The sequence below is a fragment of the Trichosurus vulpecula genome, chromosome 1 (genome assembly GCF_011100635.1).
Source record: "Trichosurus vulpecula isolate mTriVul1 chromosome 1, mTriVul1.pri, whole genome shotgun sequence".
Taxonomy (NCBI): domain Eukaryota; kingdom Metazoa; phylum Chordata; class Mammalia; order Diprotodontia; family Phalangeridae; genus Trichosurus; species Trichosurus vulpecula.
The window spans coordinates 283,375,810-283,393,637 of NC_050573.1; the positions used below are offsets into that span (position 1 = coordinate 283,375,810).

The following is a 17,828-nucleotide window of genomic DNA, read 5'->3' on the forward strand; positions in this document are numbered from 1 at the left end:
CATATTACTGAAGACAAAAATTCCGCAAATAAATTCATCTCAGACTTAAAAAAAAAGTAAAAAACAAAAAAAGAAGAGTATAAACAGAAAAAAAAACAAATCACTTCCCTTAACAAAGCTTGGTAGTATTTATTCTTTTATGTAATTTTTTAAAACACAGCTTAATCTAGTAACTGGTTGTTGTCCTTTCTTGAAGACGACCAAAATGACATCACTATGTTGGGTCAAGATACAGTGTGTCCAACGGTGGCTGATGAGACCGATATGAGCTTGGAAGGCTCTACCACAGGTTGGGCACAAATAGTCTATATGAACACATGGCATGGAGATGTCTCTAAATTTGTGTATCTAACATTTCTTTTGAGCTATTCCAATTGTGCTCTGCTCATGAAGTGCAGTGCCTTCTTTGATGTAAATGCACCATGCTAGACAGTCCTGTGCCAGCATCTCCCATGTCTCACAGTCGAAACCAGAGTTCTTCAGAGAGACCCTGGGAGTGTCCTTTTATCTCCTCTTCTGGCCTCTGAGTGCTTGCTTTGTGTCAGTTCTCTATAGTATAGTCTTTTAGACAAACTGCGTTTGGCATTCAAGCAATGTGGCCAGCCCAACAGGGTTGTGCTCTCTAAAGTGGAGTTGGATATACTTGACAGTTCAGCTCAAGAAAGCACCTCAGTGTCTGGTACCTTATCCTCCCAGGTGATCTTCAGAATCTTCCTAAGACAATTCAAACGGAAGCGATTCAGTTTCCTAGCACGGCACTGGTAGACTGTCCAGGTTTCACAGGCATACAACAAAGAGGTCAGCACAATAGCTCTGTAGACCTTCAGTTTGGTAGTCAGTCTAATACCTCTTCACTCCCAAATTTTCCTTCTGAGCCTTCCAAACACTGAACTAGCTCTGGTGATGCTATCTATCCATCTATCTATCTATCTATCCATCCATGCAAAGTATACTGCCAAGGTAAGTGAACTTATCCACAACATTCAAAATTTCTCCATTTGCCATAACCAATGGTTCCATGTATAGATGGTGTGGTGCCGACTGGTGGAGAACCTGCTTTCTTGGTGTTAATTGTTAGGCCAAAATTAACAGAAGCAGTAGAAAACTGATTCATACTTTGTTGCATCTCAGCCTCACGGGCTGCAGTGAGTGCATAATTATCTGCAAACAAAAAGTCATGCACCAACTCTCTCTCCACTTTATTCTTGGCTTCTGGCCTTTTCAAGTTAAATAATTTATCGTCAGTGCAACAGCTGACTTTGACGCCATTTTCACTCTCACTGAAGGCGTCTGACAACACTGCTGAAAACATCATGCTAAAAAGCATGGGAAGAAGCACACAACCTTGCTTCGCTCCATTGGTGACTGGGAAAGCACGAGAGCATTGTCCATTATCCAGAACCTATGCAAACATGCCATTGCGAAACTGGGAAACAATACTGATGGACTTCTCTGGGCAGCCAAATTTTGCCAGGATTTTCCACAAGCCCCCGTGACTGACAGTATCAAAGGCCTTGGTCAGATAGATGAACACTGTGTACACACCTCTGTTCTGCTTCCTGACTTCAACACTCTATCCACTGTGCCACTTAGCTGCTTCAATTGGATAATGCTGAATTCAAGACGCCTACAAAGCATACGGATAGAGATGCATGCTGGAGAACTGGTGATAAGTGACAAAGGTAAGGACAGAGATGAAACGGGGGTATGTAAATTTGGGAATCATCTGCGTAGAGTTGATCATTACACCTACAGGAGCTAATGAGATCACTAAGAGTGAGTAAAAAAGAGGGCCAAGGACAGAGCCCTGAGGAACACTCAGGCAAGACATAAATAATGATACAGCAAAGGAGACTGTAAAGAATCCATCAGACAAGTAGAAAAAGACATATGACAGAACATTATTTAAAAAAAACCCCAACAAAACCAGGAAGAAGAGAGCCAGAAGGACAGGAAAAGGAATTCCCTCTTCTTCTCTGTTCTTTCTCACATCATTCAGATGCCTTTTGCTACTACCTTTCTTTAGTCTCCACATGACATGAAGAGATAACCTTTCTCCTTGCCAAGGCAAATTCCTTGCACAGCCAAGTCCATTCCATCCAACTTGTCCAGCAAACTGTTACTTCTATTATACCCATTCTCTCCCTACAGTCATTCCTTGTCTACTGTCTGCTTCCCTACTGCCCACAAATATAACCATGTGTCCCCCACACACTCAAAAAAGCCTCATTTGATCCATCCATCCCCTCTAGCTATCATTCTCTCCTCCCTCCCTTCAGTGGATAAACTCCTTGAGAAAGACGAGTACTTTTACTTCCTTTCTTCTCACTCTCTTCTTAACACTTCTGACCCTCATCATTCAATCAAAACTACTCCTCCAAAGTTAGTAATGATTTCTTATTTGCCAAATCTAACAGCCTTTTCTCAATCTTTATCCTCCTTTGACCTCTTTTTAGCCTTTAACTTTTCAGGTTTTCATGATACTGTTCTCTCCTGGTTCTTTTCCTACCTATTTCTTCTCACTCTCCTTTGCTGGATTTTTATTCATGTTGTTTCTGCTAAACATACTAGGCAGTCCCCAAAGCTCTATCTTGGACCCTCTTCTGTTCTCCCGCTATATCACTTCACTTGGTGACTTTATCAATACCCACGTTTATCATTTTTATGCAGATGACTCTCAGATCTACTTGCCAAGCCCTAACCTCTCTCCTGACTTCCAGTCTTGCATCTCCAACTGCCTTTTAGACAGTTCAAACTGGATGTCCCAAAGAAATCTTAAACTAAACATTTCCAAAAGTGAACTCTTTATATTTTCCCTGAAACCTTGCCCCCTTCCTAACTTTCCTATAACTGTCAAGAGTACCATCCTCCCAGTCACCTAGGCTCACAATCTAGCTGTCATCCTTGACTCCACTGCAACCATCCTGGTGCAGGCATTTATCACTATTAGAACATTAGCTGTTGGCTGGTTTCCCTAGCTCTAACTTAAGCATCTCCCTACTCCAAGAGCGGGGAACCTGCGGCCTCAAGGTGACAAGTGGCCTTCTAGGTCCTTGAGTCTGGCCTTTTGACTAAGTCCAAGTTTTATAGAACAAATCCTCTTATTAAGGTGATTTGTTCTGTGGAGTTTAGATTTAGTCAAAGGGCTGCACGTGAGGGTCTCATGTGGCCTCAAGGCCATGGGTTCCCCACTCCTGCCCTACTGTAATCCATTGTCCACTCAGCTGTCAAACTGATGTTCCTAAAATGCAAGTCTGACCATATCACCCACCTGTTCAACCAACTCTAGTAGTTCCTTATTGCCTCCAGGATCAAATGCAAAATCCTGTTTGGATTTCAAAACCCTTCGCAAACTGACTCTTTCCTACCTTTCAAGTTTTTTTACACTTTACTCCCCTCCACAGACTTTGCAATCCAGTATGGAATGGATGGTGTCTTTGCTGTTCTTCACAATCTATCTCCTAACTCTGAGCATTTTCACTGGCTATACTACATGACTGAAACGGAGGCCCTTCATCTTTATCTCAGCCTCCTAGATGCCCTGGCTTCCCTCAAGTCTCAACTAAAGTCCCACTATCTACAAGAAGCCTTTCCTAGTCCTCCTAATCTTAGTATTTTTTTCTTCTGAGATTATCCCAAATTACTCTATACATATCTTGTTTGCACATAGTTTTTGGCATGTTGTCTCCCTCATAAGACAGTGAGTTTCTTGGGAACAGTGACTGCTTTCTGCATTTCTTTGTATCCCCAGCATCTAACACAGGGCTTGGTACATAACAGGCACTTAATAGATTCTAGCTGATTTACTAGGCAATGCCAAAAAGTGGATAGGGGTCAAAGAAGGATGAATACTGAAAAAGGTATAATGTCTTTGGCAAGGAAGAGACTCTTGGTGACTTTGGAGATGGCAGTTTCAGGGATAAAAACCCAACTGGAGAGGGCTAAGAATTGAATGGATATGAGTACAGAGGAAGGAATCTGGCAGTGGAATGGATGAGAGATGAAGGGCAAATTGCTTGAGGCCAGAGTCAAGTGACTTTAAAAATAAGTGAGAGATGGCATATTTGTAGAGAGTAGGGAGGGAGTCAGTGGATAGAGAATGATCAAAAATTAAAGAAAGAAGACAAAATGGTCAAAGGGATGGTATCTATTCCTGGGGGCATTGGGAAGGAAGGACATCAAGGGCACATGTCATTACTCAAGGACTGCCCTTGGCAAGGAGGGCTACCTCTTCCTTGGAGTTGGTAGAAAAGGAAGAAAAAAATGGGAATGACACTGAGAAGATCTGAAGTAGGAGGTGATGAAAGCTGTGAAAGCTGGCATCAGCTTTCTCAGTAATTTATGAAGTGAAGCCTACCACTGGGCAGGTAGTGGAGGAGGTGCCATTGGTGGGGCTTGAGGAGAAAATATTTGAAACAGATGGCATGAGAAACCAAGTAGGGATTCTATCAAGGAAGATCAAAATGAATGCGGGCATCAGTGAGGACCCAGGTGAGATGATCTAATTTAAGTAAATCTGTGGTGGACGCAGTTAGCATGGTTATGTGACTTTCTTTAACCTTACAGAGCAGAAGAGGAGGACAGAAGGATAGGTTTGGATTCAGAAAAGGTTAAAGAGTAATAAATAGGACAAGGAACCAAGGGACTAGTGGGTTATGGAATCATAGATTTAGACCCAGAAGAGACCTCAGAAGCCATTTCCAATAAAAAAAAATTGCTAGATGGAATCAGAGGACCTGGGTTCATAACCTTGCTCTTCTGTTCACTGCCCATGGAACCTTGGGCCAATAACTTAACTTGAGCTTCCTATCTGTAAAATGAGGAGGTCGAACTAACTTGAAGTCCCTTCCAGCTCTAAATTTATCATCTCACAATTGCATAATGTGGTCCAGCCCCCTCATTTTTTATAGGTGAAGAATAAACTGAGCCCCAGAGTATTTACATGACTTGCTCAAGATCACAAAGACAGCAAGTGGCAAGGCAGGGTTTCAAAATAAGGTCCTCTTCAAATTCAGGTCTCTTCTCAAATATCACAGCAGGCAGAGGGCAAGGACTGGGTAAACAGAGCAGCAGTACTTATACTTGAGTTTTTAGAACCTAATTTTATTTTCTGAAGCTTACTTTCCTTACCCAATTCTCCCCAGGGGACAGAAAGCCTGGTTTACTGAGACTTGTTTTCCTTCTAATATAACTGGGCCCCAGTGAAAACAAAATGAACTCTAACAGCTTAACTCGTCTAAATAAATTTTAAATTAAAGAAAACAACATTATTAAATCAGGAAAAGAGGTAATCACTTACTTTGGGTCTGGTGGTCCATCTGACAGTGGTTTCATCGACAATTTACATAATGACCTGAATACTAGAAAGGCATCCTTTTGTAAAATGTGGGAAAACTTAGCACCAGGTGAAGGTCCTGAAGAATTTCCAGATTCCTACATATGGTTACATATAATTATAATACAGACAATTACAATACAAAATCATCTTTTGAAGGCTAGTGAGATATGACTTCATTCCCAATACAAAGAAAATACTGTGCTACCAGAGTATTCTTTTTTAACATTTTAAGTTTTTTTTCCCCTCCACACTAAATAACTACAGCCACTGACTTCCCCTTTGAGATTCTCTTCTCCTCACTTGACCTCATCATCTAACAAACCCCAGGCAGGTTATCGCACCCATTCCCAGAACTTATATTGTATTTTAGGTTGTTTGCATTATTCCAACTTTTACCTACTCTTGAGCACGTGTGAGACTGGCAGCTGGGCATGATCATTTCTTTCTTGATGCATTTATTAGCTGATTTCTGGGTAGAACTTGTTAAGGGAGTAATGAACAAAGGACTAAGAGGACTTTTCACCAGTATGTAATGAAAATAAGTCTGCCTGGAGGTACGGAGTTTTAGACGAGACTAAATCACTAAGGTCCCTTCTAGCCCTATGGGTTTTGTCGAAGAATCTGTGATGAGAGCACTTTTCTCAAACACTTTATACTTTATAATTTAGAATATTTGCCAAATTAGTTGATAACACATCACAGAAGCTAACAGGTCAAATTTATATTAAATGGCAAAAACATTATATTAATAAATATTAATACATTTAAAAACTTTTATTATATTAAATGGCAAAAATCCCCCAAATGACATGTCAGGTATCATTTAATTCAACTCAACAAACATTTGTTGAGTTCCCTACTATGTGCAAGAGGCTACACTAGGAGCTAGGGGGGAAATAAAAAAGCAGCCCCTTGCTAGCAAGAAACTTACGCATCTACTAAAGATATTTCTTATAAGCACTGTTCAACATTAGAATTGTGAGACTAATGGCTCAACGTGATTCTTCAATTTATACCTGAGTATCATTGGAAGAGACAGACAATCTGTCATCAGGTAAGGATGGTGTATATGCAACAGAAATTGGAGTCCCTGGAATCCCATTTGCTTGGATATTTTCACTATCACTACCATCCTCCAAAGTTCCGATGGTGCCATCTGCACTTGTATTTTCAGCAGTCCCTTCTCCCATATCTAAAAAGTTAAAGTGAACAAAAATGTATAAAATACACTGAACTTGAAAACTGTTTGAAGAGTAGAATTTTTAAAAGTAGCACATTCTTAAAGAAACAGCAGGAAAGCAGTATTAAAGAAATGATGGTTGCTGTCCAATCCAAAAGTTTCTACAATAGATTATGATACGATAATTAGGAAAAAAAATTGGAAGAAAGATTATCTTTCACCACTATTTTTAACTTGCTCTAGAATTAATATTACTTTACCAACAAATAGACTTAGAAATCTAATCAGCTTTTGCAAGGAAATGCGAGCTTCAAATTTGCAGTATTATTATAACTAAGTTACAAATAGATTCATTTGAGAAACTAAATCTCAAGAGAAGTAAATCACTTCAGGAAGAGCAAAGATAATTCATACATCTTGTCAAGTGGCTTCATCAGCTACCTGGTAAAAAAAAAAACCCAATAACTTTGTTTTGACAACTGAAAGTGACCATAATATCACATAAGTTAGCAAATGAAAATATTCTCAGTAGCATATTCAAAGTCCTTTACTTAAAAATCACCATATAGAGGGATTAGCAATGAATTCGTGAACCCTGACTGCAAACAATTATTATTCCCTACATCAAAAGCAGAAGCAAAAGTAAATGAAAGCAGTACTAGGACTATACACTTCCCAAACCTGAAAACTGAGGGGGCCAGTCAGTGCAATATCGGCTCTTAAGGCAGAAGTCAGAGTGTTCTTATAGTTTGGAGCAGGTATCATTTCAAAGACATAGTATTATAAATAGCGGTTGAAGGAAGCCAGGATAGTATTAAACCTTTTTTTCAGGTATATTACTCACTCAATAAATATTCATTGATGGAAAACTATGAGCAAGGTAATCTGACAGGAGTCCTAAGTGAAATACAGTTGCATGTACTGGCCTATGAATCAAATAACCATTCAAAATATTGTTTCCATTGAAAAATGCATTCACGGTGGGACATGGTAGCACATGCCTATAATCTCTGCTGCTGGGGAAGCTGAAGCTAATGGATTACTCGAGCTCAGGAATTGTGAGATGTGGTAGGGCTAAAACGATTTGGGTCTTTGCAGTGAATGGCACCAACACAGGGAGTCCCCAGGCAAACCAGCCTTAGCCAGAAACATAAACATCTAAAGACTGTGTTATGGTTAGCGGTGAGATTAGGCCATGAGTGGCCCACTACATTTTCATCCTGGGTGAGACAAAAAGATCCAGTCTCCAAAAAAAGAAAAAAAAAAAAAGAAAAATTAAGAGTCTCAAACATCTACCTTAAAGGTACAACTGTACTAACCTATCAACTATATGAACTGAAAGGCACCACAGACTGAGGATCAAGATGACCTGGGTTCAAATCCTGCCTCTGATATTTAATAGCTATATGATCCTGGACAAGTCACTTAACCTAAGCCTCAGTTTCCTCATCTGTTAAATGGGGATAACAATAGTACCTCATAGAGTACTGGAACGCTCAAATGAAATAACATGTTGAGGATCCTTGCGCATCTTAAAGTGCCACAGAAACGTCAGTTATTATTACTATTATACCTTGGTCCTTGACGATAGTTAACAAAAGCAGAATAAATCAAGTTCACATCTGCAGTGATTGCTTATCAGTTTTGCGACTGCCAGGAATGTTTCTAGTAATTTTAACAGGTATAGTGAAATTCTCAAAACAAACAAACAAAAAAAAATTCACTCATTTCAAAAGTTACTGTTAATGTTTTTTTAAAACATCTAAGAGGAGAAAGTTTCAAACTTTAAAAATAACAAATTGAAAATGGTTGAGAATCATGGATTTATATAAATTATTAACATGTAAGAATCACTGAATAGGTGTTGCCTCAGATAAATTGAGACCTGGGAAAGACCTTAGCTTAAAAAGGCCAAGGTCTCCCACTGCATCTGGGGCCAACTTATGCTGCCACTGAACTCAGATGATTCTGGAGGAGAGAGTGAAGCTAATAACTCTGCACAGCCCTGCCTCACTTAAATCCAATTCACTTCCAAGACATCACCCTCCTAATGTCATTGGTCCTTTTCAAGGGACAAACAACAACATGTAAGAGGAGAAAAGGATGGGTATTCAAAGATGTGTAATTTGTTTCTCCTTAATGGGATCAACAATTTTCACCAGAATACAAAATTGGAATATTTTAATTTTTACAGTTACCATAATCATAAAAACACTTTTTCTAATCAAATGAAGTTCCACATAGATAACTTACATACAAAGTAGTTTAAAGTACAATACCTCCAACAACTATGTTCACCATTTCTTGTACAATACTCTGCACAATATCTTGAGCCTTATCTTCATAGTCATTGTTTTCTCCATCATATAATCCATCACTTTTAGATAATGCTTTAAAATAAAGAAATTTAAAAAATATTACTTTAAATATTAGAAATTGATTTTCAGTCATTATGTATCAGAAAGAACAGTTTTAAATGGTAGCTCTACTTTTAAAGACAGATACAATCTAAAGTAGGCAAAACATAAAATAGGCACACAAAAAAGATGTAGCTAATATTTAATGGATAGAACTCTAACTCCAAATGATAATTTAATTAAAATTATAGACTTTAAGGTCTTAAAAACCTTTTTTCCTATTCAATTCTGCTGCAGTAAGGCCCAATACTCAGAACACTGAATTTTCTTGATAAATGCTTTCTGAGTAAGTCAAGTGAAGTAATTTATATCTATCATTGTAGGGAGATTTTTCCCAAACCAAACCATAATTTAATTTTATTCCTGTAAGAATCAAAATATTTTAAAAAATAATTGGAGTGTGACTTGACAAAATGAATTACACTTTTCTTCCTTATAAATAGAATATAGGGGCCAACTTTTAACCTTTCCCGGATGATACAAACTGGTCATTTATAACAATATTATACTAGACTATAATATGTCCTCAGGGTCTTTGAGTTGTGTTGTATTACTAGCTCTTAACACTAAATGACATTACTATTTAGTTATTCTGCTGCCTCATGTATCAACTTCCTTCATATATAGATGAGCCATAATTTATTCCGTATGTAAATTCCAACAGTCCTACCCCCACCCCCATCTACCATACCTCATTGTTTAATTCACCTAACAAGTTTAATTCGCCTGCAGTAACCAAGAATGAAATGATGCTAGCCAGAGGAAAGCAGATAACTAAGTTAAAGAGACCTTATTCTGCACCCAGTTCCAAATTAATAAGCCTTAGGAGAGTAGGTTTTTCAACAGCTACTTTCCTCACCACTTTGAAGTCTTTTTCTCTTGCCACATTCCAGGTGGCTGAAGTTGCCAAAAGTTTAGTAAGTGAAAAACTAATGTGATTTTACAGAAAAGGTCATTGGTTATAGTATGACTAAAAGAATTATACTCAACTATTGATCATATAAGGAATATTAACTCTGCAGACCAACATAGCAAATACTACTTTCAAATTCTAATTGACATCATCTACTCTAAGAGTTGTAGGGATAAACTGAATTTTTATTTTATGTTAGGTCCTGGAAGTAAAAATCTCCCTCCTTAACAGATCCTTACAATTGTGTTTCAATTTATGGTTGGGCATAGGGGATGGGAGGATGGCACTGAGAGATTAAGTAATTTGCCCAATGTCACACAGTCAGTATTTGTCATTCATAGGACTTGCAATCAGGTTCTCCTGACTCTATGGACAACTCTCTAGCCACTACACAACACTGTTTTTATACCACTTAATATGGCATAAAAGTTGACCTTTTAACTACAGGACTAGATAATGTCTGCTAAGAGCAACTGTTTAAGCAGTCAGGCTGAAGTTGTAGAAAGTAGCAAAAGGATAAAAGCTAATCTTCTATCCAAGCATATAGGCCAATGTCAGTGTCTATAGAGAAAAATTAGAATCAATATATATACTAGGTAAACCTATTCATGCAATAAGATACTTGATCTGATTCTAGAAATGAAAGATCGGTCTCAAGAATAAAAATGGAAATTATCCTTAAGTAGGGCAGCTGCAATTACCTGAATAAAGAAAAATTTTAAAATTAGCTAGGAGTCTCATCATATATTTTCACTTAGCATTTTCCTGATTTTTACCTTTTTTCCCCTCAACATGCTCTTTACATTTCCCATGAACATAGTGATGTATGACAACTGTACTCAGTTCTCAGAAATGACGGGCAAAAGTTACTACTGTTTGACTATTTGCAGTGAATCTATTCCAGCAGAGTAAAAGTTCCACACAACCTAAAACATATTTGCAGGCTTCTTTAGAGAGGGGCATAAATCCCCCAGGAATTATTGCATAGCACATAATAATTTCTTTGCCTGGGATAAAATTTGCCTTATTTTGTACTTAATACCACATTACAGTCTTATTTTTTTCCTAAAATTTCTTCACCATTTCCAAGTGTGCAAAGTGTTTTCTATTTATGAACATACTCTAACCCCTCCCCACATGCTTCCCCCCAACTCCCTTTCACAACAAGATTACTTTCTGCAGCAGTAGCCTGATCAGCTTCAGTTTGTTCATTCTCTGCGCTGGAAATGTCAGATCCATTTTCTGGCTCTGTATCATCATGAAGGCTCTTATCCACATCATTTGTGTGTGGGTCAAGTTCCCCTTCATGCTCTTGGGGCAAAGTATCAACAGTCCCAGGCGGCAGATGTCTCAGCTGAGGTGATTCAGGCTCATGATGGCTCACAGGGGATTGTAATAGATGATGATGCTGACGATGTCTTTCTTTCTCCATTTGTTTGGCTTCCTGTAGCTGAAAACATCAAGTATGAAAAACTTCCATGCACTGTCTCAAGTATTGTTAAAATAAAATTATTTAGAATTTGGAGAAAACAAAGTTTGGCCAACAGTAAACTTTTAGCAGAGAGATGATAAATTTCTACCTTGGCTCATAAATTGTAAACTAAAATTACATGACTATCAGCATAACACCAAAATATTTAAAATATGCCAAAGGAATAACTGAATTGATGCTCCCACGTTTTCTAGGTTTTGTTTTGTTTTGTTTTTTCTCAAAATTCAAGCAAATATGGAATATTTAACAGTGAAGTGGAAAGAGCCTTAGACTTAAAATTAGAAGACTTGGGTTTGAGTCCCAGGACTAAAACTTACTGGCTAGGCCTTACGGGGCAACTCATTACTTCTTTGAGCCTATTTCAAAAGGAAAAATGAGAAAGCTGGACTAGATAATTTCTAAGACCTAGCTCCTGCTATAATATACACAAATTATAAGAATTTGGGAGGCACCTGGATAGGCCCATCTACGTAAAACTAGTACCCAGACCAGAATTCCCTCCACAAACATTCCTAACAATTTCATTTAGCCTCTCTGAATACAAACATTGAAAGGGAATCCTCTACTTTGCTCAGCAACCCATTTCACATTTGGATAATTTTAAATAAGTAGTTTTTCTCTACATCAAGTCTAAATCTACCTCTCTGCAACTTCCATCGACTGCTACTAATTCTGCTCTCTTTTTAGTCAAATATGTATGTATTTCCCAAACTGTGACACCCAGAACAGATGTAGTCTGACCAGGAAAGAGAAAGAGTACAGTACAACTATTACCTTCTCTGAAACTGGACACTAGGTCTCTTTTAATGAAACCTAGGATAGCTAGCATATTGAATTTATAATCCACTAAAATTCCCAAGTGTTTTTCATAAGACTGATTTCTAGCCATGCTTCTCCATCCTGTACTAGTAAAGCATTTTGTTTGTATTTTGTTCAGAAACTTAAGCATGACTGTTGGTGGAGCTGTAAATTGGTCTAGCCATTCTAGAAAGCAATTTGGAAGTATAACTAAATAGTTATTAAACTGCCTATCCTTTGACCTAATAATACAACTACTAGCTCTACACCCTAAAGGGATCAAAGAAAGAGGAAAGGGACTCATATGTACAAAAATATTTATGTAAACTCTTTCTGTGGTTGCAAAGAATTGGATACTAAGGGGAAGCTCATAAACTGGGGAATGGTTGAATGTATGAATTTCATGGAACACCGGTGTGCTGTGAGAAATGATGAAGGGGATGGTTTCAGAAAAACCTGGGAAGACTTGTATTAACTGATGCAGAATGAAGTGAGCAGAACCAGGAGAATAATTTATACAATAACAACCAACTTTGAAAGATTTACGAATTTTGATAAATACAATGACCAATCACAATTCCAAAAGACTCATGATCAAACATGCTATCTACCTCCTCCGGAGATAGAAGTGAAGGACTCAGTGCAGGAAGCATATGTTTGTTCTTTTCTTTCTTTGTTACTTAAAAAAAATATTTTTGGACATAGTTAATGTGGGAATTCATTTTGCATGTCTTCATATTTGCAGTATTTTCTTTCTCAATGGGAGGGAACGGAGAGAATTTGGAAATGGAAATAAAATAAAATTAGGGGGAAAAAAGAAAGTGACTTGATTTGATCTTTCTCAGAGAAGAAATTACCTGGGGGGGAGGGGAGCAGGGTCTTAATCTTTGTGTCATGGGACTCTTTGGCAACAACAACCAGGAATCTAAGTACAGAACTTTACATTTATCCTTATAATCAATTTTAGTTGACCCGGCATTCTAGTCTTTTTGGATCCTGTTATCTAATTAATCAATCAATCCTAATAGCCAAACCTAGCCAAACCCCATCGACCTATCTGCTGGGTTTAACACTGTTGACCACTGTCTTTTTCTAAGTACTCTTCCCTTTCTGGGCTTTTGGGACATTACTTTTGCCTGACCCTCCTGATACCTATGTGATCATTACTTAATCTCTTTTACTCACTCATCACCCATATTTCCCCACCCAACTCCAGGTGTTCCTAAAGGTTCCACCCTAGTTTCTCTCTTCTTCTCCCTCTACGCTCTTAATACCTTCATCAGTTCCTACAGGTGTCACTATTACCTCTTTGCAGAAGACTCTAATCTCTGCACATGTATTTATAAATCTACACAAATGCACACAGATACACAAGCCCTAATCTTTCTCCTGTGCTTCAGTCTTGTCAATGCCTATTAGATGTTTCAAAATGGACATCCCACAGATATCATTAACTTAACATGTTCAAAACTGAATTAATTCCTTCCAAATCCTCCCCTCTTTAAATCTTTAGCTTCTGTGGAAGGCACTACCATTCCAGTCCCCCAGGTTCATAATCTTGGCAATACCCTCAATTCCCTCTCCTTTCTCACCCTATATATAAAATCAGCTGTGAAATTTTTTTTCCATCTTCATGATATCTCTTCAATCTGACTCTTTCCATTCACACAGCCATCACCCTAATTCAAAGCCTCATCATCTCTCACTTATATTATTACAATGGATTGCCAAATGCTCTCAGTCCACTCCACTCCTTCCTACACACTACCGCCAAAAGCAATTTTCCTTAAGTACAGGTCTGACCAAGTGACTCCCTTACTCAACCAACACCAGTAGATTCCTATTGCCTCTAGGATAAAACATAAAACCTTCTCTATTTATCTTCCAAAGTGCTCCACGACCTGGCCTGTTATTTATCGTTCCAGCCTAAATGGCCATTCATTACCTTACCTCTGCCTCCCACACTATGTGATCCAGGCAAACTATTGGACTTCTCTCTAAGTCCTTCATCAATAATCCTCCATTTGCCTCTCTAGGCCTTTACACTAGCTGTACTAGCTGTCTCAAATGCCTGCAATGCACCGCCCCCCCCACCCCTTATCTCTACCTCAGAGACTCCCTCTACTTTTAAGAAATAGCTCAAGCACCACCTGCATGAAGCTTTTCCTCATCCCTCCACAATGCTAGTGTACTCCCTCCCATAGTATCTTGTGTATGTTTGCATGTTAGCTTTATAATTATATGTATATATTTACATATCTATCTGTTATCTCCCCCAATAGAATGTAAGTTCCTTGTCAAGTGGGTATTGCTTCTTTCTTTGTTATCTGAATCCCCAGAGTCTAGCACAATGCCTGGCATATTAATTGGTGCCTAATAAATACTTGTTGATTTACTGATTGGGATATAATTCCAAAGTGAGACAGTCCTTCTCCTCAAAGGCTTAATGTTCCATTAGGGTAAAACAACATGTTCATATACATAAATGAAAAATATACATAGTGAAATACAAAATAAGGGGGGGATATGATAACTTCCTTTTTTTTCTTTTGATCTCAAATTTTACTCTTTAACACCCTTAGGATGACTGGGATTAACTGGTTATCTTCAGAAGCTGTCTACAAATGTGTGTTTTCCCTTTTCACTGCCTACTATTTTGTTGATTTGGGAATTTTCTAATTTTGTACGCAATTATCCATTTTTAAAAAGATTTTCAAGTTTCTTAGCATAGGGTTATATGAACCAGCCTCTGATGATTTTCTTGTTTTTATCTTGTGATATCCCTTTTCTCATTTTTAATTCTGGTTACTTGGTTTTCTTCTGTTTTTATCTTATTAAGTTAGCTAGGTTGTTCATTTTTTCTTTTGTTTTTGGTTGGACCTGTGATTTTATTGTTGGGAACCATGACAATAAGGAGGGAAGGGAGAAAAACCCAAACACAAAGACAGCTTCTCTATAAATGCATAATGAGTAAGCTCTATCTACCAATGCATGTTGGTATCTGCTCTACAACTTACAGTCTCAGGTGTCTGGGAGATTAAGCGACTTGACCAGTGTCACATTGCCAACAGGTCGTTCTGGCTAGCTCTCCAGAGCTACTATACCATTTTTCCTCTCAACTAATTTTATTAATCTTTTAAAAGAATAATGGTTACTTTTCTTTATCACTTACTTGTTTTCTTGTTATCAGCTCTTTTGTATTATTATTAGCTCTTACTTTGGTTATTTCTATTTTTCTTGTCTTTTGCTTTATACATTTTCTAAGTTAAGTGAAGGTTCAACTCAAGTTTCTTTTTCACCTCTCCACCCCAGTTTTGTCATCTGCAAATATGACAAGCATGACTTCTATGGCTTCATCCAAGTTACTGATAAAAATGTTGAAATGCACATATTCCTAAGACACTTTAATAGAGCCTTTCCTCCAAGCTGACATCAACCACTGCTGACTATGCTTTGGAGCCATAGTCATTCAACCAATTCTGAATCTCCCTGACTATACTATTTTTTAAAATTTCTCTTTTTATTAAAAAATCTAATTGAGGTCTACAAATATTAACATTTCCATATACAAACAGGAAAAGAAAAAGAGGTTTGTATGTGAAATTGTGAATCTATGTACAGCTTGGGTTTTTTAAAAATATGTATTACATTAACATGATAGTATTAATATTGCTTCTCTATTTTCTCATCTTTTGCTCTCCTCTGTATATTTTCTTTAAGTCTATCATTGAAAATCATTTCCTTTTGGGGGGGGGGGTAGGGGAGGCATCACTATCACTGTTCTTCCACCCTCCTCCCCACAACTCTCCACCCTCACAATTCCACCACTCAAACAGAGGATCTCCTTTTAACAAGTATAGTAAAGCAAAACAAATTCATACAATGGGTGTTTAAAAATATGCTTGTTCTGCACCTCTAGTTATCACCTCTCTGCATGTTTCATCATCACTCTTCTGGAGTCATGACTGATCACCGTCTAACTATACTATTATTTAGCTTGATATCCCTTTGTCCACCAGGATAGCATGAGAGATTTTTGTCAAAGGCTTTCAGGGAATCCAAGCATATCATATCTACACCATTTTCTTGATTTCCCAATCTAGTTAGTTACCCAAACACAAAAATTAAATGAGAGTTGACCCTGTTTTCTATGAATCCATGTTGGATTTTACTGACTGCTATTTACCATTCTAAATTCTACGAATTATTATTTATTTCTTTTTATTCTATATGTTCACATTAACTTAAAAAGCTCTAGTTCAGGATGTGTGCAACTTATGCAACTTAGCAGTGTGTCTGACATCAAGAATTAGTATACCTTTTCAGAATTAAAAAATCATGGAAATTCTTTTTTATGCAATAGAATTAGATATTTAATAAACACAATCTGGAGATAAAGCTATATTAGGACATAAGGTATTTGGAATAAGAAATCATATTCAGAAAAATTAGAAATTTACATTAGAGAATTGGGTAGATTAATTTTAACACTTTTATGTAAATTCTATCCATAAATTAAAAATCCAGCACACTTATAATCACTAAAAATATTAACAATAATGATAAACCTCACTATACTCTGTATTTGTACAGCATTTTATACTTTCCACTATTTTTAAGCATTTGATCTCAGTTGATTTTACAAGAAGTCAATCTACAAAGATAAAAACACTGCCAGTATTACATGGTTACAAAGAAAAATGTTTTAAAAGCATAAAAAACTGTTCTAAAATGAACTATTACTGTTTTTAAATGGCAAATGTCAGCATCATGGGGGGCTGAGCAAAGATGGCGGCTGGAAAGCAGGGACTTGCATGAGCTCCCCACCAGGTCCCTCCAAAAACATATAAAAAAATGGCTCCGAACAAAATCTAGAACTGCAGAACCCACAAAATAGCAGAGGGAAGCAGGGCTCCAGCCCAGGAGAGCCTGGATGGTAGCTGGGTAAGGTCTATCATGCAGGGAGCTGGGAGCGGAGGGGAGCAGAGCCCAGTGTGGGCCACGCGGACCAACCAGACCAGGAGCCGGGCAGAACAGGCCCTAGTGCCCTGAATCAGAGAGCTGTGGCAGTTACCAGACTTCTCAACCCACAAACATTAAACAAACAGAGAAGGTTAGTCGGAAAAGCTGCGGGGACAGAGTGAAAGGAGTTAGCGGTTCAGCCACTGCCCCGGGGATTTGAGGTGGTGCAGCTACAGAACTCTAGCTGCAATTGCTTCCGGCCCCAGGCCCACATTGTTGGAGGAATTAAGTGGCAGATAAGAGCAGGAGTGCAGAGCCTGCTTAAGATCTGAGTCCAGTCCAGGTTGGCAGTTCTTGGGGCAGGAGCAGTGCTGGTGTGGCAGAGCTTGCTGTGTAGAAATAGCTCTAAAAACAACGGCGCAGCCCCTCAAACTTGGAACAAAGTACTCTCTAGTCTACAAGCAGTCATACCCGGTGAAAAACTCAAGGGTCAAGTAGTTGGCTCGGAACATGACCAGGCAGCAAAAATGCACTCAGATTCAGACTCAGACGTTGGAATCTTTCTTTGGTGACAAAGAAGACCAAAACAAAGCCAGAAGAGGTCAAAAAAGTCAAAGAGCCTACATCAAAAGCCTCCAAGAAAAACATGAATTGGTCTCAGGCCATGGAAGAGCTCAAAAAGGATTTGGAAAAGAAAGTTAGAGAACTAGAGGAAAAACTGGGAAGAG

General features: G+C 38.1%; 1 protein-coding gene across 1 annotated transcript in view; it reads right to left on the minus strand.

Annotated features, from left to right (window-relative positions):
- ARFGEF1 (ADP ribosylation factor guanine nucleotide exchange factor 1) overlaps positions 1-17,828 on the minus strand; it is a 168,887-nt gene that overhangs the window by 101,918 nt on the left and 49,141 nt on the right. The window contains exons 6-9 of the mRNA XM_036753413.1: positions 11,022-11,298; positions 8,798-8,908; positions 6,355-6,530; positions 5,300-5,433 (exon numbers count right to left, since the gene is read on the minus strand). Of these exons, the coding sequence (XP_036609308.1) occupies positions 5,300-5,433; positions 6,355-6,530; positions 8,798-8,908; positions 11,022-11,298 (698 nt within the window). The remainder of the gene's footprint in view (positions 1-5,299; positions 5,434-6,354; positions 6,531-8,797; positions 8,909-11,021; positions 11,299-17,828) is intronic.